The sequence below is a fragment of the Lonchura striata genome, chromosome Z (assembly GCF_050655825.1).
Source record: "Lonchura striata isolate lonStrDom1 chromosome Z, ASM5065582v1, whole genome shotgun sequence".
In the NCBI taxonomy this organism is placed as follows: Eukaryota; Metazoa; Chordata; class Aves; order Passeriformes; family Estrildidae; genus Lonchura; species Lonchura striata.
The window spans coordinates 10930253-10951771 of NC_140740.1; the positions used below are offsets into that span (position 1 = coordinate 10930253).

A 21519-nucleotide genomic window follows, 5' to 3' on the forward strand; every position below is an offset into this window, starting at 1 on the left:
ATCTTGCAATTTAAACAGAAAAATATTTTAAGAAGCTGTAGATTTAACTTTACTGAATAAAACATATTCACAGTAGCCTTCCCTTGCTCTTGCTCACTGGAGAATGGTACATATGCTACCTAAAACTGAACTTGTGTTTGCTGTGAGAAAAGAAACAAAAGATAATCCTAAATGTTTCAACAGGATTTTGCTGTGGAATGTCATATTCAAGCAAGTCTCACACCTTGGAAAAAGGGGTGTTGAGTACATTTGCTTCTCTATACCTTTGAACTCGAGACTACAGCAGAAGTGACAGAAGAGTGACCACAGCAACAACACACAGATAAAACCCCAAAACTTGCATTTTTAATCATAATTTTGCTGTTTAACGAATTTAGAAAGAAAACAAAACTAAATCTAACATGAAAATTTTTATTTTCATTTAAAATTTGAAACATTACAAATTATTTTGTTTCTGATTTATGGTATCTAGTAATGCAAATGGGCAGAACAGCATCTACAGTATTAAAAAATGAGGAAAATATTTCAATTTCATAGGTACTGAAGACATGTATTGGCACTAAGGACAACAGAGTTTGCATTCAAATAAAAAAAAAAACATATTTTATAATAAACAAGTTTTTAATATATCCTACTTTAGCTTTCTTTTTCTTGAAACTTACACCAACACAAGTGAATGTAAGGGATTTTCTTGGGGACAGCTAGAGTTGCCAAGATGATAAATTAAAATATTAATGACTATCTACTGCTTATATGCAAACAACTACAAATACTTCAGTTAAATCAATATCATATACTGGCATTCAGGTATTACATGGCATGTTAGTGGAAAACATAAAAAATTGGACCAGAAGCATCCAGCTGCTCAAGCAAATAAGCCCTGGTCTTATATTGCCTCTGTCAAAATGAATGCTGTCATGTCCAGCTTGGACAGAACAAGGTCTAGAACGTCTATCCTACTTGCAGATATAAAGCAGATGGTTACCCATATTAATTATGGGTACACAATTACCCATAATAATGTACCCATTATTAATACCCACATTAAATTTAGAACCCTATTTTCTGCATTTATTTTCTAGTATCAAGTGGTTCTGAAGCTGCTACAAAATCTAAGGCTCTAAGTCAACTGAAGGTATTTAGAGAGCTAAAATTGAAAATGTGGTAACTTATCTTTTATATGGGTAAGGGAGGAAGGGAAATTTTTTATACTACTCAACACCAAAAGTATGAGAGCTGCACAACCTTTGTATGTGTTTCCATCGCCATATAATCACAGAAAAATAGAATTATAGAAGGTCCCAGATGACTGAAAGGTGGCTAACATCCCAATTTTCAAGAAGGGCAAGAGGAATAACCCTGGTAACTACCCACCTGTCAGTCTCACCTCAGTGCCTGGCAAAATTTGGAGATTATTCTGTGAGTTGTTGAAAAATACCTGAAGGACATCACACTCATCATTAGCAGCCAGCATGGGTTCATGAGGGGAAAAGTCCTACCCATTAATGACAAGATTCTCCACCTCATCGATCAAGGGAAGACAGTTAATGTAATCATCTTTTTGGATTTCAGTAGTCATCAGTGCTGTTTTTCACAGTGTCTGGAACAAAATGTCCAGCACTTAGCTGGATAAACACATCATCATAAGCACAGCAACTGGCTCACGGGTTGGGCACAATGGGTGACAATGAATGGAGTGACATCAGGCTGGTGATCTGTCATTAGTGGGGTTCCACAGGGCTCCATTCCAGACCCAGCACTCTTCAATGTCTTCATAGATGACTTAGATGCACGATTTACAGGCATACTAAGCTGGTTTGTCAATTATAACTATCTTGGGAGGTGGTGTGGATTGACCTGGGCCAGATGCCAGGCACCAATGAAAGTCGTTCATTAACTTCCCTCTGAAGCTGGACACAGGAGAGAAAATATAACATAGTTCATGGGTTGAGATAAGGACCAGGAGAGACACCTCATCAAATACCATCATGGGCAAAACAGGTTCAACTTAGGGATATTAAGTGAATTTATTACTAACAAAACAAAACAAAACAAAACAAATCAAAACAAAACAAAACAAAACAAAACAAAAAATCAGAGCAGGATAATGAGAAGTGAAATAAGCCCTTAAAACCACCTTCCCCCCACCCCTGCCTACTTCTCAGCTCTATCTCCTACCCCAGTGGTGCAAGGAGACATGAAATGGGGGTTATGATCAGTTCATCTCCTGTCGCTTCTTCTGCTGCTTAGGAAGAGGAGCATTCCACTGACACATCATGGGGTCTCTCCGATAAGAAACAGTTCTCTATGAACTTCTCTGACGTGGCTCCATCTCACAAGCAACAGTTCCCTGAGAACTGCTGCCATGTGAGTCCGTGCCACAGGCAGGTGTCCTTCCAAACCTGCTGCAGCATGGGTCACTCTTCCATGGGGTGAAGTCCCTCAAGGACAGGCTGTTTCAGCATAGAAGCAGGGCCCCTCTCTCCACAGACCTGGTGCACCTCCTCCCTCTCCTTTCCTTCTCCACTGACCTCATGGTCTGCATAGTTGTTCTCACATGTTCTCACCCTGATCACCTCTGGCTGGAATTAAAACTATGCAACAACTTTTTGTTCATCTTCCTTCTTAAATGTGTTATCAAAGAGGCATTACCACCATTTCTAACTGGCCCAGGCTTGACCAGCAGCATGTTTATCTTTGTGGACACCAGGTATTGGCTCTGCTAAACATGATGGAAACTTCTAGCACCTTCTCACAGGAACCAGCCCTGTAGCAACCCCTCCTACCAAAACCAATGGAAAGTGAATACAAGAGGAAAGAAACTCCAAGTGTCTTGTTCGGACAAGATGGACAGACAGTATAATGATCTTAAAAGAAATGGCAAATTTGCAATAGAACAAAGCTCTTTTTACCATTCACTGTAGCTTCAGTGCAATAGGCTTAAAATGACTAGAAACAAGATCTAGATTTCCTATCAGAAAAGGCAAAATTAAAGATCTGATAGAATGGACAGTTGAACTGCGAATTAAGTTTCACCACCTATCTGAGCAATCTTCTTACTGGAAGTGTACAACTAACTTTCAGAAACATCACAAAAATGTCTGCTTTGATTCAGCAGGTTTAATTTGTAAAACTTTGTTATTTGTGTAAAACTGTATTTTCTGTTCAGCAAGATGAGAGGCCTTTGGACTCTATCAGAGCACAGAATAAGAATGACTGTATTTGGTCTGAATCAAAATCCACACAGTCACAAATCTCTTTTTGGACAATGATCAAGGCAGGTAAAAGGAGTAATATCAGCACAAACATATTCCCTGTGCAATCTCGCAAGGTTCAAAATGTGGCATATAGACCTTTCAATAATGCAATACCTAGAAGTTTCATTAAGATTCCTCATAAATGCCATTTACCTTACCTACAGGCTTTTGTCTGGATTAATTTTCTTTTTTTAAGGAAAACCTTTGGAATAATAAAGAATTTCTTACTTGAAAAATGAGTACTTCGTCATACAATGCATGATCCAGTCAGTTGTTGAACTGACAGTGACTTTTCTTTAAAATGTGAACAATTAAATGCTTAAGTGAGAATGTGTACTGTTTCATCCTCTGTCTTTATGGACCAAGTTTTCTGAAGCTAATATGAATGTTTGTTTCTATTAAACAGAAGGAAGCTTAGGAAAGAAAACTGATAAACAAAGTGCCCATTACCTAGATTGATACAAACAGGTATCAAAAGGAACTCTGGCATAACTTTTGAATTCAGACTATGCCATACGTCCAACATGAATTCCACTGCATTCAACCTCATTCCCATCCCATCTGCCCTTTCACTGGTCAGCAGAGACATCAGCATCTCCCACTCTGCTGCCCCTCTTGCCTGCTGCCTTTTCTTCTCCAAGCTGAAGAAAGCTGCAGTTCCCTGTCCTTCTCATATTGTGGTGCTCAAAATAGAGCAGAGTGGGACAAATCCCTCCCTTGCCCAGATGCATCCCAGGACAGCTGATCCATCGGCTGCCAGGGTGCTGCTGAATCCTATTTAACTTCCCATTAACTCAAATCCCCAGATATTTTCTGGAGGGCTGGTCTTCAGCCTCCTGTCCCCCAGTTTGTATGTATTATTGTCTCATTTCAGTTGGAGAATCCAGCACTTGCTCTTTATTAAATTTCATACGTCTGGTGGTTATCCTGCTCCATAGTCTAATCAGATCTGTAAGTTCTCTCTGCCTCACTTGAGGGAGTTAGCAGCTCCTCCTAGATTAGCTGCGACAGCAAACTTACTTACTGTGCATTTGATTCATATGTCCACATCACTTAGGAAAACATTATATATTGCATTTTCTGCAAAGCATACTGCCATAAGCATTGAAAAGGGCTATGTAAAAACATAAGCTCATACTTCCTCAGCTGAAGAAAGCAGGAAATTACACACAAAAGATTTCATTATTTAAGAACCTTCTTTGTATCTTGTAGTAAAATCTTAAACTTATCCATACATCCTGATAATACCTTGAAAAAATCTTGTTTTATCATTTCTTAAAATAAAAATGTTTCAAGATGGAAGCTAGAGTGCAAGCCACTTGGAAATGATGAGTAATTGCGGACAAAGAAAAATCACACAAAAATCTCATCAGAGGACACCACTCCAGAGTGTTGGATCAATTCTGCAGAGGTTTAACAGTTAACAGTTTGGAATACCATCATCAGCAGTACCACGGAACAAGACACCTGCAGCAAACAGAAGTCTATTCTGAAACTGTGAAGCAGTCCAACCATGCTGGGTCTTTTGAGACTGAAGTTTTTCAGTTGGCTTACATATTAAAAGGATTGATCCTGGCTCTTACTGGTCAACACAAAAAATAAAAATGCTTTCTGCCTCTTCAGTCACACAGATTTCTTGTGCTTGGACTCATTCATGGTATCACAGGGTGCCTTCTCCATTGCACTGAACTAATATATTCAGACTTGATTGGGAACTACATATTGTACAAGCTGTGCCTCCAGTTACAGTAGTGAAGGAAAAAAGTCACAAAGCCCTAACAAACAGTAACAGATCTGTTGTGATAGTTTTAATGCTTTAAAATTTGTAAAAGTATCTTTAAACATTATTCTTTTTTCAATCTCACAAGATTTTTCTTCACATTCTATTTTCTGTCTTCAGAAATTCAAGTTATAGAAATCTCGCCTGTCTCCCAGTTTATTTTTCATTACACTTAGGGTATCACCTATCTTCAAGGGGTTTTACATCAGCAGATCAGCTCACATTCTTTACTGGCCTATTAATATTTTAATTCAAATAGGGAAAAATTTTCCATACACAGCTACTCAGATACACATTTAACAATTATTCGTCTTCATCTTTTTAATCTTGTTTTTTAAAGTGATAAAATAAGCTTGAAACAAACTTCAGTTCTGTTTATGCACAGGTCAGTTACTGGCCTCTGTGGTGGCATATTCTTTCCCAAATTTTTTAAAGTATGTTAGAACAGCTCCAAGAACAGCTTTCAGCAAGTAGTTGGAAATGGTACTGATGGTGTTGCACCTATCAACAGGGGCTGTACATAACTCACAGCTGCAATTTCCAGCTGTTAAGACCAAGACATACAAAACCATGACTATTTTCTAACTAGTGTCTGCAAATGCAATGAGAACCAATTCAGCTTCTTAAATTAGATACAAGCTAAGTAAGGCCAAGGAAGTTTTCTCTATCAACCACATGGTATTGAACATATCAGAAATCAAAACTGTTCCAAAACTTATTACCAGTTGTATGATTGCTTTACAGATGGTTTTCCTGTAAACAGAGCCTCATAATTTTGGAGGCATGAATGAAAGAAGCCTATATAAAATTTTTGAGAAAATTTGCTTGGAAACATAAACAATCTGTTCCATTTTGTTTTTTCTGCAGGAAAACATCAAGGTTTACCTGCAGCATATACAAGAGCTTAAAGATTGATTGCATTTCCAGTGATTTTAACTTGCTTAAATAGTTCAAGTATCTGTCCATAACAAGGATAACACCTCCAAAGGGTGGCTCAAAGCCTAGAAAGATTCTACAGGATTGAATTCTACGAAGTCAGGAAGAGCCTATACTTCTGAAATATTTCAATTATGCTTCTTTTAACACTGATGATACCCTTTATATATGGAAACAGCATAATTTGCCTTCTATCATTTACTGTTCTTTCACCTGCAGTCTACAACCCAGTTATTCTTTACTATGTCTCCAGATTCCTCAACTAAGCAGTTCCAAGAATTAGTGCTGTGTTTCCATTTCACTTTTATCTTTACATAAAATCAGAAGAAGTTAGGTACATCAGGAAGCAAAATAAAGACTTGCATTTATTGTAAATACTATCTATTTCCCAACTGTATGTGGCACATGGGCAGCTGTAGGTGAAAATTACCTTGGGAGGTTGATCTGACCACATCTGATCTGTTACTAGAGCAAGAAAGAAAGTTTCAATATAACAATATATTCTACTTTTATAACAATATATTCTACTTTACTTCAGCTGGTAGAAGAAAATCTACAGAAGACTCCCTCCCCACGCTATCACTGTAGAAATGACCTTAAAGAAAAGTACTCCAATTTTGTTCAAACACCAAGAGGATGAAGAATCAAGAAAAAATATTCCTATTTCTCTGTAGCCCATAACTTTGGTACTTTGAGGATACATAGTCACCCCCACCAATACTGCTGTAGCAAGCTTATGCCTTGAAATATACTCTGCTCTGGAGCAGCAGCATCTTGAGTCTGTGGTGTAGGTGTGAGGGTAGTTATCCAGGTTAATCTTCCCTTATCTCTGAATGCTAAATATAACAGGACTATCAGCAACACCACCCATTGTATGGTATCATTAGCACTTATAAAGGATCTTAACCCTTTGAGAACTGGTGGAGCAGACCCAAAAAGATGGTTAAAAGGTTGAGAGAAAGTTTGCCCAGGTGCTATTTCCTCACAGTAGGTACCGTTATTAAAGTAACCCCAAAAACATACAGTTAATGTGTGATAGCTATGAATCCATGTACCTGCCTTCCAGAGGAAATTAAAGATCCATGAATTCCTCACCCAATTAACCCAGAAGCCAAACTTGATAACAGACACCGTAGCCTTAGTTATAGGACCCATTTTTAGATAAGGGTCTGCAAATGGGAAAAGTATAGCTACGATCACATGCCACCCAAACCAAGGTAAACTAGACCACATGGTGATGCTGAAGATGTTTTTACACACAACAAAAAACCAAATTACTTAAGAACTGTTAATCCTTTTTCCCTCTCAATGCCCTCGAGCCTCACGTTGATGCGCCAAATTCTGTCTTGGTTCGACAAGACAGGAGTCTGTGAAAGAGGGCAAAGCCTCCTGTGCAATGGAGAACGGCAAACCCCCCTCCCTCTGAATTACCAGGATCTTTAAATTAAAAGGCTCTCAGGCAAAGATATGGGAATGGGAGTAACAATTCTTTACTAGGAGAAAACTAGACAACAATTTAAAAAGGCAAATGGAATCGGTACAAACAAAACCAGTGAAAAAAGTCCAGAACCTGAGGAGTCGGGGTGCCAGTATCAGTTCTGCTGGGACAATTGTTTCCCTTGCAGTAGTTGATGAATTGCAGCTGAAGTGGTGATCTTTAGAAGGGTATAGTTTTCCTCTGAAGATCTGGTGGCAGTGGGGCCGGTCTTCCTCTGTGCCGGGGTTGCCTCTGAGCTCCGCTGCCGTCGCCTCAGCGCGCGCCGGCTGCTTCGCTGCGAGTGCCGCCGAAGAGAGAGAGAGCTGCTTCTCTGGGAATCCCGCAAAGAGAGAGAGCGAGCTGCTTCTCTCGGAGTCCCGCCCAGAGAGCTGCCTCCTCTCCCCAAAAAAAAACTACCCCTTTAAACAACAATAGAGTGCTTGGCTTCCCCCCTCTGGGTGGGACCCCTCACGGTGTTACATTTACCAGCCCTGCATTGAATCAGTCAATGGTGTATAAACAAACCATTGCCTCTACGGGGCAAACCATTGTCTCTGAGAGAGATAACAAAAACCTGTCCAACCGGTTTGCCTTCAACAGATGGCAAATGGAATACAAGCTTATCTTACAACCCAGGACAACTAGCCAGAAACTAAACATAACTACTGTATGTCAACTACATAAATGAAAGAGCTACCACACATTTCAGTAACAGCTGCTTCTGATGTCAATGTTTCATTTTAGAATTACAGAATATTTAGAATTTTCACAGAGGCTTACCTCTACTTCACTACAGATCTGAATTCTGACATCACACAGCAACACTCTGAAGTCACTGAGCCATATCTGTTCCCACAAGTGGAAGAGAGACCTCACAAAAATTTAACTCAACAGTTGCAATCAGGAGTCTCAACAGGAAGATGTTGCAATACCAAGCTTTACATAATTATATTAATATCCCAAGTATCCTTAAAATATATAGCGCTGGAGTATCACACTAAGTGCTAGGAACACTGTAAACACATTTTATTTTTTTTCACTTTAGTTTTCATGAACAAAACATGTTAATTCAGTTTTTTAAATTCCCAACACAGAAGGCAGTGGTTTAGCTTTTTATTGGTAAACAATAAATCACCTCCTCAATTAAAATCATGTTCTAACAATTCTGGTAAGTCCACAGTGACTTTATTTACTTACAATTTAATATCAGAAGAAAAAATTAACATTCCAGGTTACTGTAGAAAAAAAGTGTATACCACACTTAATGGCATACAAGACTTGTAACAAGCAAAAAATACCCTGTTTTACAAGTAATCTCCTTTTCAAATAGGATTTTATCTTAGTGCATTTAGTACTCTCTCCCCATAGGCTATACATTGAGAATCTCTATATACAAAAAGATACAACAAATTGATACATTACTTATTGCAAGATATTAAGGATGCCACAAAATACACAAATTAAATTAGTTCCCCCCGACTTGCATACCCTCTTGCTTCTTATTTCTCTCATGAAGCAGTCTCCTTCTCTGGTTCTAAGATTAAGTTCTTTCATTGAAAGGCACGTACTTCTCTACAATAGAAGAAACAGATGCATTAATCTGAAATGCCCTGTTTCAAGGTGAATTTAGCCTACATTTTTCAAGATGACACATTATGAAAGAACCCAGAGAGACATGACATTTTATTATTATATTTGACTGGAAAAACAGATAGTTACCATATTACTGTGAAGCAAAGTACCATAAACCTGCATTCATTTAACCTTTCCAAATAGAGAGACAACTCATATACAAAAATAAAAAGGGATTTACCATGATGAATATATTTTTGAACTTTCAAGGCTCCTGAGTTCCTACTGAAACTCTGGCGGTCTTGGTAGCATTCGAGTTATGGAATACTATAAATAAATTGAGTAAATTTCTCTCCTTGTGCCTTGCAGCACTGAGCAAGTAGCTTCTGTGTGAAGTCACTCATTGAGGATTTTAAACTAGAAGTGTGACATAATTTTGAAAAACAAAGATGTGATAATAACTGTTCCTCAGTTAGCATGTATGTAAAGTTTTGCGAGTGACCAAAGACTAGAATTTTATGCTTGGGCAGTTAGAGTACACTTAAATTTTGTCTATGTTACAGCTGAGGGCACTGAGGACCTTTTTTCATGTAGCTCTGAAAGAAAATAGCAACCCTTGAAAGCACTAATGCATCTGGACACCAGTATACTAACACTATCATGATTTTTAGGATAGAAGTAAGTTTCTATGCCTAGTCCTGCAAAGGGTTGAATACAGTTAACAGCTAACCCAAAATAAGCCTATAGGGATTTCTAATATAGGCATACTATTCCGTAGAGTATCACCTTAAAAAAAGCTTGATATTTTCAAGGAATAAAAATGAAAGCATACTGGGTGCTACTGCAGTCTTTTAACATGTCACAAAGAAAATAGGAAAAAAGATGTATTTATATAGATATATAACAATACTTTTATATATATACCACAACTTAATTACTTTGAGGTCAATAACAAATATAAGTGAACATGGAGATAAGAATTTCCTGTAACTGCATTGTTTTTTAGTGCATTCTGTTGTAAGTTGTGGCAGAATGAAACTTAAGCACTGAATAAGCTCAATTGTTGAGTCTAAGTTAAGTAAAACTGCAACTGTTCTTTACTTAACAAAGCACTGAATTCAAAAAGCTTAGTTTACTAAAAGCCTCTCTTCCTTGCTCCGAGGTTCCAGGCCTGACTATATATTTAAGCTACCTCCAAAAAAACCTTATCAATCATACCTCTGAATTACTATAAGTGTCAGAACAAAGTGTAATGACATCTCCCAAAAGTATGTGAGCATCATTTTCATGATGCTGTCCTCAGCATCAAGCTGTCTTTGCTTATTCAGGCATTTTGTATTCCCTTTGGTGACTGTGCTTAAGCATGAAGACTGATTACTAAGCTTCAGTGCAGATGCAAACAAGTTGAAACAAGGGATAATAAATTAACTTTAAAAAGTTAATTCCCAATCAAGATTAAAAAAAAAAAAATTCAAGTACTCTAGTTTTTAAACTATCCTCCCAGCAATGATGTATCTTTGCAAAGTCTTAACACCATTTTACCAAGCTGCTCTACAGAGATTTGTGGAGTAAATTCACATTGTTCAGCACTGCTTTCATTCTACACATGAACACTATTTCAAGAAAAAGTAACTCTTAAAATTTTAAGAGCTTCTCCCCATAAAAGAGAACACAGGAAGATATCAATATACAAAACCAAAGAAAATTCACCATCTTCACTAAATCTAATTGAAGTCCCTGTTTTCCTGAGTTCCCAGTATCAAAACGAGGACTTGAATAATTTACGCACATACTTTCAGAGCACTGTGGAAACAACAGTTTAGATACTTCTACTGTGAAATACTTTAACAAATTTTTCTTCTCGCTCAAAATGAAATATTTAGGAAACAGGAAGGCAGAAAAATCAGAAATAGGCTCTCTGAAAGTTATAATTGTATAATACTGTTTGTTAATGATGACTACCTATATTATAATTTTACTTCCTACTAAAACACATACTTGATATTCCTGTAAATAAGCATTTTAAAAGAGTATCATGTTAATTTGTCATCAAATACCTCACTATCAACAAGTATGCTGAATTACAGCAAAAGCTAAAAGATTTAAGGAAGACATTGAGAGAATTCCTGGATATAATGTGACAATTACCTATTATATTTTACATATGTATGTGTATATTATATATATATATATATATATATGTAGATATATATGTGTACTGGAACCAGAATAACATGGGGTAATGGTAAATGTCACATAATCCTAAAATGCAGAGGAAGTTGAGATATTCTAGCTATTTTAGTTTTAGTGTATGGGGGAGAAAAAAATCAAGAGAGGCTTTGACTTACAAAAAAAATTAAATCAGAAAGATTCCCATTAGGGAGACAAAGTTAAAGCAGACTGACTATTTCTCTTCAAGTGCCAGAACTGCATCCAAAGTTCCTCCTTGTAAACTGTAGAACACCTGAGTTATTACTCCAATACTTTTAATTCACGACATCATGTATTGCATTTATCAAACTGTTTTGCTTGAGATTTGAATCTGATTTCACATTAACCAGTGTGAATCAATTACTTGCTGTGACTGTAAGAACTCATCTGATCTCTTCTGATACTTGACAGTAGTCAAGTAGCTCTAACTATGAACCATGACTATGATAATCCCATCAATTTTTTTTTTCACTCTATCTACATGTGCAATGTGATGGCATTACTCAGTAAGGAAGGAAAAAATTTAACTGTGAATAACATAAATTTAAATTTTAATTGATCATGTTTAAGGACACTAAAGAAACAGAACAAAAGTTCAAACAAAATTTGGTTTTGGAAGTTCAAACAAAGTACAACAAAATTTTCCTGTATCTACAAAGTTTCTGAGAATAGCTTAAGAATATTAATATTTCAGTGCAGCAATATCAAATGTAAAACCTGGTGCAGGATCATCATGCTGACTACTTTAGCAATAAGAAAGCAGAATGAAGCAAAGCTGCCTGAAGCAGAACTCATAGGTGAGAATACATAGGAAAAGCTGAAGAGCCTCCAAATTAGGAAAACAAAAGAGAAAGGTAAAAGCTAGCTGTTGACTTAACATTAACGTCAATGACACTGTATTTGTAACAAAAATATCCTACCTTCCTCTCCATTTCTCTGGAACTCACATGTTGAAGGCAAATGGTGTTTATCTTCTTGCCCACTAAATTCTTGCCCATTTAAAATTCAAGTGATCTTGACATCCCTTCTCCAACTATGCATATGAAACACAGTAGTGAGCTTTCTCAGAGAAACTGCTTATCACCCACACTCCTTCACTTCTACGGCTAGAAGTACATTCAGGTTCAAAATACAAACCTTCGAGGATGGCTGGCATCAAATAGTGTTGTATCATCATCATCATCATCTTGTTCTAAAGGGGTCAGCTCCATGTTTTCTATGTTTGTATCCAAAACTCCGTATCTTCGGGTTTTTCTATTTTGCCTTCTGAGCCTGAAAAATATTTTAAAACATTCAAGTAATGTAAATATTTTGCTACTTTCTGATCCAATAATGTAAAATACTGCTATATTGATACTTAGTGTAAATTTTCTAAAATCTATGATAAGTGTACACACTTAGCTCTATGAAATTCAGAGGTCAGACAATTCTAAGTGTCAACAGTTTACATGAAATGATTAAGGTCACTGTAGTTTTGTATAGGATTAATGTAGTGAACACAAAAATGGCAATTAGCATCTAAAGGTAAGAGCCACATTAAAAATATATGCAAAAGCATACTTCTAACGTACTTGTACTGAGAAAAAAATTGCCTTGCTGCATATTCTCTATGTGTCTTACGCATCTGAAAAGAATGGCAGATCAAATCAGGCAGAAACCAAACAAAGCTATAGCAAAACTATAACGTGTAACACAAGTCATGGCTGACACTAGAAATTTTTATTATAATTTGTGAAATCTTTTACAGATACCAAGTTTAAAAAATTGTCTATAATTACACTTTAGAATAAGACAGATCTTGTAGAGTCAATATCTTGTCTGCTTCACAAAGCACAGAAGGAAGAGGCATGTTTCAGGATGAAGGCACAGTACTTATCACAGATAAGCAGATTGTCTGCATCTGCTTTTCTCATTCTCCACAGCTTGGCTGCATGGGCCTTGGTCTCACGTGCATCATGTGCACACAATGAACCATGTGCACACGATGAACCATTCAGTTTGGTTTTCCAGAACTACTCCTTAACACATGGAACAAGCCTTGCTCAAGTTCCAGAACTCAGACCAGTAGCCACTCACCAAACACTGTGCAAAGGCATTTGTTTACAGAATGCCAACAGAGTCACTTTCAGTAACTGGCTAACAACTACATGAAAGCTACAGGACTTTAAAAAAAACTTCTGTCTAGGTACTTAGTGCTAAACGTAAAGAAGGTAACAGGTCTTTCATTTAGAAACTCCAGAATTTACAATCCCAATCTAAATGCCTACAAAACATGTTTACAACATTCAGGAACTTCAACACAGAGTATTTCTGAGCTAATATTAAAAAAAATTAATTAATATATTGCAATATTATAGCATTGCTATCATATTACTTATAATACATTATACTACTGTATACTGTGCATAGTGACTTCTCTGTCACACATTTAGGCACCACTTGAATATCTTGTAAGAGATTCCAAATACAATACTGAGATTGTCAGCTTCAATACCTGTCCTAAAACTCTAGTGTACTTACATAACCTGTTTAAATACCCTTCTTGAAAGAACACACAACAGCATTCAATCTTGGTTTATCTCTTCACTATACTCCAATGTATAAAATATATCTCCTTTTGGAACTGAGAAATAAATAGAACCTTGTAAGAATGGGAAAGAGACAAAGTACATTCCATTCTTCAAAGTTCTCCAATTTCTAATGTTATAATAAATAATCAACATGGTAATTTCCTCCACTCTCAATTATGACATGAAAATGCAGCAACTGTTATCCCAGGCACCTAAGTGCTTTAGACCAGAACAAATTACCCAGCTTTTTCATTAAAGCTAAGGCCAGTACCAAAACCAAAAATTTTACCTTTCAGTTCAAGACAAAGTCCCTTCCATGTTCTTAATTTATTTCATCTGTTCTTTATTCGTCAACATGGAAATAAGTTGTACACTTCAAAGCACCAAGTAGAATGAAATTCTAAAACTTTTTAAAGATTACAGTATAATGAAAGATAGGGCTTTTTTTTTTACATATTATGCCTTTTGGTTTTCACTAAAGTAGAAGCTAAGCAACTGGGACTAGGACAAGCATTGTGGATATCCTAGCAGATAAGAAACTACTTTAAACACATTTAAAAAAAGAAATTAAGAAGAGGCAGTACACGCTACTCATGTAGTCAATAGTTCAATCTCACTTTACATTTTACCTTTTTCCCTTAATGGGTAAAAATGGAAAGTGAGTAGCTACTGTGATTTGAAAGTAACCTAAGACAGTCGTAGCAAATGTCTAGATTGTAGAAAATGCAAATAAAACTTATCACAAAGCTGGCACAGATTTTAGATTCAAACAAATCCTGTTGAAAAAAGACACACTAATCACTTGTGACTCAAACTCTATCTAAGAAGTACTTAAAAAACTACAGCTACAGGAATACTGGAGATGCTTATGCAACATGCATGTATGACCACAGACACGACTCTAAAGCAGCGTCCTGAGTGTTAACAAAAATAACTTAAGATCTTTTACTCTTTGACTGACAACTGCTCAGTTGGAAGGGACCTACAACTACTATCAAGTCAACTGCCTGATCAATCCAAAATTTAAAGCATGGTACCATGGGTATTGTCCAAATGCCTCTTAAACACTGATCCCCTTTCTAAGAAGCCTGTTCCAGTCATTGACCACCCTACCAGTAGAAAAAATGCTTCCTAATGTTCAATTTATACCTCTCTTGGTGCAAATTTGAATCATTCCCATGCATCCTATAGCTGGATCTCTGCAAGAAGGGATAAGCATCTCCTTTCTCAGGGACCAATGGGACCTCAGGGAGCAATGAGATCACCCCTCAGGCAGTCCTCATCTTCTCCAAAGTAGACAAACTCAGTCCTCAGCCATTCCTCAAAGGACAGGCCTTCCAGCTCTTTCTCCAGCTTGGTTCTTCAGTCTGGTTGTATTCATGTGCCTTAGTACGCTTTTCACTGCACACAGTTACACGCAAGAAGGCCATGACAATGCTGAATACAGTTGGACAATCTCCTCTTTTGACTGTTTGGCTATCTGAGATGCACCCAAGGGTGCCCTCTTGGCTGCCAGGGCACATGTGGGCTCATACTGAGCTTGCTGTCAACCAGCACCCTGAGGTCTCTCTCTGCATGGCTGCTCTGCAGTCACTTCTCTCCCAGGTAAAACTAGTGTCCTGTTCCAGCTGCAGAGCCCCACATTTGTTCTTGTTGTATGTCCTGCCAGTGGTGATTGCCCAATGCGCCAATCTATCTAGATCCCTTGCAAGGCTCTTTGCACCTTGAGAGAGCCAACTGCACCTCCCAGTTTGGCGTCATCAGCAAAATTGCTAATGGCCCATTCAACTCCTGTCTCCAGATAAGATTATTGAGCAAAGCTGGCCCTTAGAATTGAACTCTGAGGAGCAACACTGGTGACTGGGCACCAGCCTGATGCAACTCTCCTTACTAAAACCCTATGAGCCCTGTCATTTAGCTGTCTCTTTTACCAGTGCACCACTCATTTGCTCACCCTACAGCTGCAGAGCTTGTCCAGGAGGCTACTGTGAAGAAAAGCATCAAAAGCCTTACTAAAATCCAGAAACACTACACTCACTTTTTTACCTTCATCCACTGGGCGGGCAACTTGTCAGAAAGTTTTAAAAAAATTTTCATGTCTTACAATAAGATATGTCTTAATGCCAAGGAAACCTAGCCAAAAAAATGGGTCATTTGCACTTAATTCTTATATTTAGTATATAACTGCAAGAACATTTCAGCTACAAGTTTGAATTCAAAAACATACACTTTATCTATTCCAAAATTCAGAAGCAAGATGCCACAGAATTGCAGAATAGTGTGAGGTATAAAGCTTCCATCTTACAGTAGCACCTAGAAGTTGTAATGCATTTGCACTCCAGTTGCAAATGCAGAACAGCATCCTACTAACAAAACCAGATTATGAAGTAATTACCATTCATCCAGAAAATAATGGTAATAGATGATTATTTTCTTCTCCAGCTCCTGCAATGACAGCTTTATTTATTTGGCCTTTCCACAGTACTACTCACATCTCCAAATCCAACAGGCTGATGTTACAAGACACACTAACACTGAGAAGTGCCCTCAAGGCTTCTCAAGAGTGATTTGAAAGATGAATGGAACAATCAAAGTATCCTAGTTTACTTGGACTGTATATCTTAGTACATGACAAACACAAAACAGTCCTTCAGCTGCCTTTCTAAACTAAATGATGCAGATATTAGACACAATAGGTGTATCTAAATTTAATGAAAAGTACATGGAGAACTTGCTCCATAATTGAGGTGTTTTATGCATAATCATACATTTGGGCCTTGCTCTGAAGAATTCGTTATTAAAGCATGAGAAAGAGAAGTAAAACTACCAGGACAAAAAAATACAGTGACAAACACTGTACTTAACTGCATAAGCAATCGATGAGAAACAGAAAGGCAGCTAAGTGGAAGCAAGCTTTTCAAGGGCCCTTTTCTTAAAAAGACACAAAATGGGTTAATTTTACTGTAAAAAAAAAACATAGAAGAAATATGTTTACTGCCAAAGTCGGGGAGGACAACTTGGGTAGTTTAGCGACATAGAAGTTTGCCAACTGGTCAAAAATCACTCTAAGAACACACAAAATAAATTTAGGTGGGCTGACGGATGCCAGCAGTGACAAATCCACCCGGAGGGCACAGGAGGGAGATGAGAAGAGGCCAGCACCGATGCGCGACTCTGGGTGACGCGAGCGGAGCGGACCGAGCTGCTCCGCGCCCGCACCGGGGGGCGGCACCGGGAGGCACCGGGAGGTACCGGGGGGCGGCACCGGGAGGCACCGGGAGGCACCGGGAGGCACCGGAAGGTACCGGGAAGCGGCACCGGGAGGCACCGGGAGGCACCGGGAGGCACCGGGAGGCACCGGGAGGCACCGGGAAGCGGCACCGGGAGGTACCGGGAGGCGGCACCGGGAGGCACCGGGAGGCACCGGGAGGTACCGGGAAGCGGCACCGGGAGGCACCGGGAGGCACCGGGAGGTACCGGGAGGCGGCACCGGGAGGTACCGGGAGGTACCGGGAGGCACCGGGAGGTACCGGGAGGCACCGGGGGGCGGCACCGGGGGGCGGCACCGGGAGGCACCGGGAGGTACCGGGAGGCACCGGGAAGCGGCACCGGGAGGCACCGGGAGGTACCGGGAGGCACCGGGAAGCGGCACCGGGAAGCGGCACCGGGAGGCGGCACCGGGAGGCGGCACCGGGAGGCGGCACCGGGAGGCGGCACCGGGAGGCGGCACCGGGAGGCGGCACCGGGAGGCACTGGGAGGTACCGGGAGGCACCGGGAGGCACCGGGAGGTACCGGGAAGCGGCACCGGGAGGTACCGGGAGGTACCGGGAGGCACCGGGAAGCGGCACCGGGAGGCACCGGGAGGGCCGAGAGCGCCAAGCCCCGCCGCGCCCGCACGCCCGCTCCCCGCCCTCACCGCACGGTCCGGATCACGAAGTAGACGATGAGGGCGGCGCTGGCCAGCACCAGCACGGACAGGGCGCGCTGGGTCATGGGCTGGCCCTGCTCGGGCGGCGCCGGCACCTCGGCCAGGCGGCTCCTGCCGCTGCTGCTTCGCGTGGCGGCCCCGCCGGCCGCCTCCGTTGGGCGCGGGGAAGCGGTGGCGGCGGCCCGCGGGGCCGCAGCCTCCCCGCAGCGGGCGGCTTCCAGCAGCACCAGCACCAGCAGCAGCGGCCCCACCGGGAGCCGCGGCAGCGCCGGCGGCCGCATCCCGCCCCGCTGCCGCCCGGCGCGGCCGCCGGAAGCCAAAGCCGCTCCGCCCCGCCCGCCGCGCCGCCTGCGAGGGCGCCGCGCTCGGCGAGCGGTCAGGAGCGCCTGGGCGCCAGCGAGCGCCACTTCGAATGAAGCAAACTTCGGCCGGGATAGTTTGGTTTTTTTGGTTTTTTTTTTGTTTTTTTTGTTTTTTTGTTTTTTTTTTTTTGTTGTTGTTGTTTGTTTTTTGTTTTTTTTTTAACCAGTCCTCTGTCTTAGCCTGATTCTATGTTCGAAAGGACAAAAAATTTATAACTGAAAGTTTTATAACTGAGTGTTAAGGAAACTTCCCAGTGTGACCAATTATGAGACTCCCTGGCAGCCACTTCCCAGTGGCAGAGCTGCCGCTGCTGGCACCGAAGCCGCTTCGCAGCGGCGGCTCCAGTGACCTGATGTGTCCCCGCTTATTTCCCCACACACCCCACTCACGCCATCACACCGGGTTTCACACAGCAGTCTGAGGTGTCTTGTTTGTTGACGGTGCAGGACCTGGTCCTACGATGCTACCGAGCTACCTGCGGCAGACGTATTCCTCACCAATAAGCAAAAGGGTGGTTTGGAAAGTAGGGCCTGAAAACTCTAATTTTTGCTTCAGCTGTTGTCCAATGGTTGAAAGACCAGAAAAGGGATATGTCTAGACAGACCACAGCCGAAGGTGATGGAGCCCTCAGTGAAAACACACAGTGAACATGGATGACAGGACCCTGACTTAGGGTGATGCTATAGGGTAACTCTCCATAAACTTTATTGCTCTTGTGCCTCATTGTTCCTCAACTAAATGCTGTCCTGATAGGATAATCCTTTCGTTGTTAGAATCCGTTATGACTCTTTTTATTGGCTTGTTTGTTCGGTTGGTTTGTTACTGTATACTTCAGCAAAGATTTCAGAAGTGTAGTGTACCTACAGAATGAGAAATCCATATTGGTAATGAGCAATTTGACATTTGTCACTGTGTTGAAGGGAATTAATAAAATGCCAGAGTAGCAAAAAAGCCTTGTACAGATACATATCTGCAATTGAAGTAACAGGAGCAACAACCAGATTTTGTTCAGAAGGAGACTCATTATCCCAGAGGCCTTAAACTTAGCAGTGTATCAATCATATTGGATCATATAAAACCACATATAGATACTGTAAAAACAGTGATTAGTTAACTTACTAACAAGTTAATAAGTTTAGGCTTAGCTGTTCATTAACAGAAAAAATAGATTCAAAGTCTTGTGTCACACAATTAGTCTGAATTTGGAAAGTGTAAAACTGATTTAAGTAGCATGTGAGACATTAGACTATCAAGTGTCTCCCCCTTGAAAAATTAATGGGCCTTTAATGAGAATAATGTTTCAGATTATACAACAGATTTTGCTGGAGGTGCTGTAAGGATGTAGCATGTGAAGAAGCTTCCGTCATAGCTTTTTACCAGGTTTATGACTTCAACAGAGCTTGACTGATTCAGGTCCTACCACTGCCAATATCTATCAACCTGCTTCTATCCTATGAATTACCCTGATATATATTTTCTCTTGACAAGTCCAAGCAACTTATTTGCAGTACAGGGACATATGAGAGAGGAAAGTGTTCTATTCAAAAGTCAAGGAAGAATACTTCTTAGAAAGACAGTCACTGATGTTAAATTGTCCTATATCAGTATCCTTGATGCATAGACTGTGTAAAGTCTAGCAGTGCTGGCTGCCCGCTTAGCATACTACAATGACATACAGTGTGGTAAACTGCATGTCAGATGCAAAGCTTTAGGGGAAAAGAAAAGAGGATTGCTTTGGTCAGTAAAAACTTCAGCAGGACAATATTAGTATTTTAAAACACCCTCTCAGCAAAACTACCATACTTAAAACCAAGGGTTCTAGTGCTGTGTGGGGAAAGTTATTTTTTGAAGGTTTTTTTCCCAAATCAGAAGCTAGTGCTCTTAATAATCAACAGATTAAGACAGCCTTTGAGTTTTCAGATAGAAATCAAAAAAAGTAGAGTGATTTGTGTTTATTTAGAAACAAAAAGAGTTACTGAAGTCCTTGAATATTTGTTCATTTCTTTGGTGTGGGGGAGGGGTGGGGGTTGTTTAATCATTAAAATGCATGGATTTATTCAATATTCAAGTCAGGTATAAATACAAAAAAATTGTATAAAAAAAAAATTGAATACAAAAATTTACTTCAAGAGAGCTGTAAGACAATTTTTTCATGAAGTGTTGACATAACGTCAGCCTGTGTGTGGAAACTGGCAGTAATTTCTAGATTTTTTTTAGAATTCCTGACTGTTAGTACTTGATGTCTGATTTATTGGTTAGAGACAAAGTCAGGAAACAATTTTTTAAAACTGTGATGTCCTGTGATCATTATGGTATACAGCAGCTTTGCAAAGATGTGTCTTAGGGTTTTATTTCCCCATTCTGGGTTGAAGTCTAGAACCTTTTTTACTTACAAAAAGAATATGGAACTTTCTTGTATTATACCTAAAAGATAAGAATTTGAGTGCCATTGAAAGACCCTGAGACAGTTACATTGCCCATTTAAAAGAATAGAGCTTACTTGAGTTTTACCTTTGAGAAAAATAAAAATAGTAATTTTTTTTTACTTCCATAAAACAGACCTTGCAAATTAATTGGAAGAGCACAGAAATTGCTTTACGCAATTATTTGAGTGTCAAGAATGTCTGAGAAAGTCTTCTCATCAGAAAATGAAACAGTAATTTGAAGAAAGGCACTTAAGAGCTCTGTATAGTCTCTATTTTTCTTGTTTAGCTAGTCGAACTCAAAGGCCATTATCTGGTTCCTGATACTTGTAGCACCAAAGGGCAACACGTCTATTTCCTTTTCCCTCACCACTATCAGTCTGTCTATATCACAGAATATTCTGTGTTACAAAGGCCCTACAAGGATCATTAGGTCCACTTCTTAAGTGAAAGGTCCATAGCAGCATCAAACCCACAACCATGGTATTTGATAACACCGCTCTCAATCTCAAGTTGTTTGTTTTCATCCTTTATGAAGTCCTTGTGGAATGACTTTCCGGTGATTTTGAGAATTGAAGACATAAGAGGTGACCACACATTTCTGCTCTGATAGGAGGCTAACAAGGAGCGTGATTCCTGCTGCCCCTGTAAGATGTATGAAACACTTAAACCATGAAACTATCCAGTTTTTTAGGTCTCTAAACCATGTTCTAGTCACTCTTATTTATGCTGTCTGAGGACTTCTTTGTCCAAATGTATCTATACTTCCCCTTGCATAGATCAGAAATCTTTTTGAGTAATCAATTAAAAAACCTCAGTTGAATCTCTTTTCTTTTAATGACTCTTCCCCTGATGATATGCAAACTAACTACAGACTGTTGCAAAATATTGAACAATATGCTCTGCAAAGAATTTACAACTATATTTTGTAAACTTTTCTAAGAAAAAGTGATTAATTTTACATTTATACATGGTTGGTACTTGACTGCTTTTTAGAATGC

General features: G+C 39.6%; 1 protein-coding gene across 2 annotated transcripts; it reads right to left on the reverse strand.

Moving 5' to 3' along the window:
* Positions 1-395: 395 nt before the first annotated feature.
* Positions 396-18031, reverse strand: FAM174A (family with sequence similarity 174 member A). Of its 2 annotated transcripts, XR_014951444.1 has the most exons (4): positions 17721-18031; positions 12371-12505; positions 12154-12266; positions 396-9022 (listed from the first exon to the last, which is right to left on the reverse strand). XR_014951444.1 is itself a non-coding variant. In XM_021543996.3 (3 exons), exons 1-3 carry the CDS (start codon positions 18011-18013, stop codon positions 9001-9003), a joined length of 450 nt encoding a protein of 149 aa, XP_021399671.1. In that variant the 5' UTR covers positions 18014-18028; the 3' UTR covers positions 396-9000. The 2 variants fall into 2 exon arrangements, 1 of the variants encoding a protein (XP_021399671.1); XM_021543996.3 differs by lacking the exon at positions 12154-12266 and having other exon boundaries at positions 17721-18028.
* Between the last annotated feature and the right edge of the window lie 3488 nt (positions 18032-21519).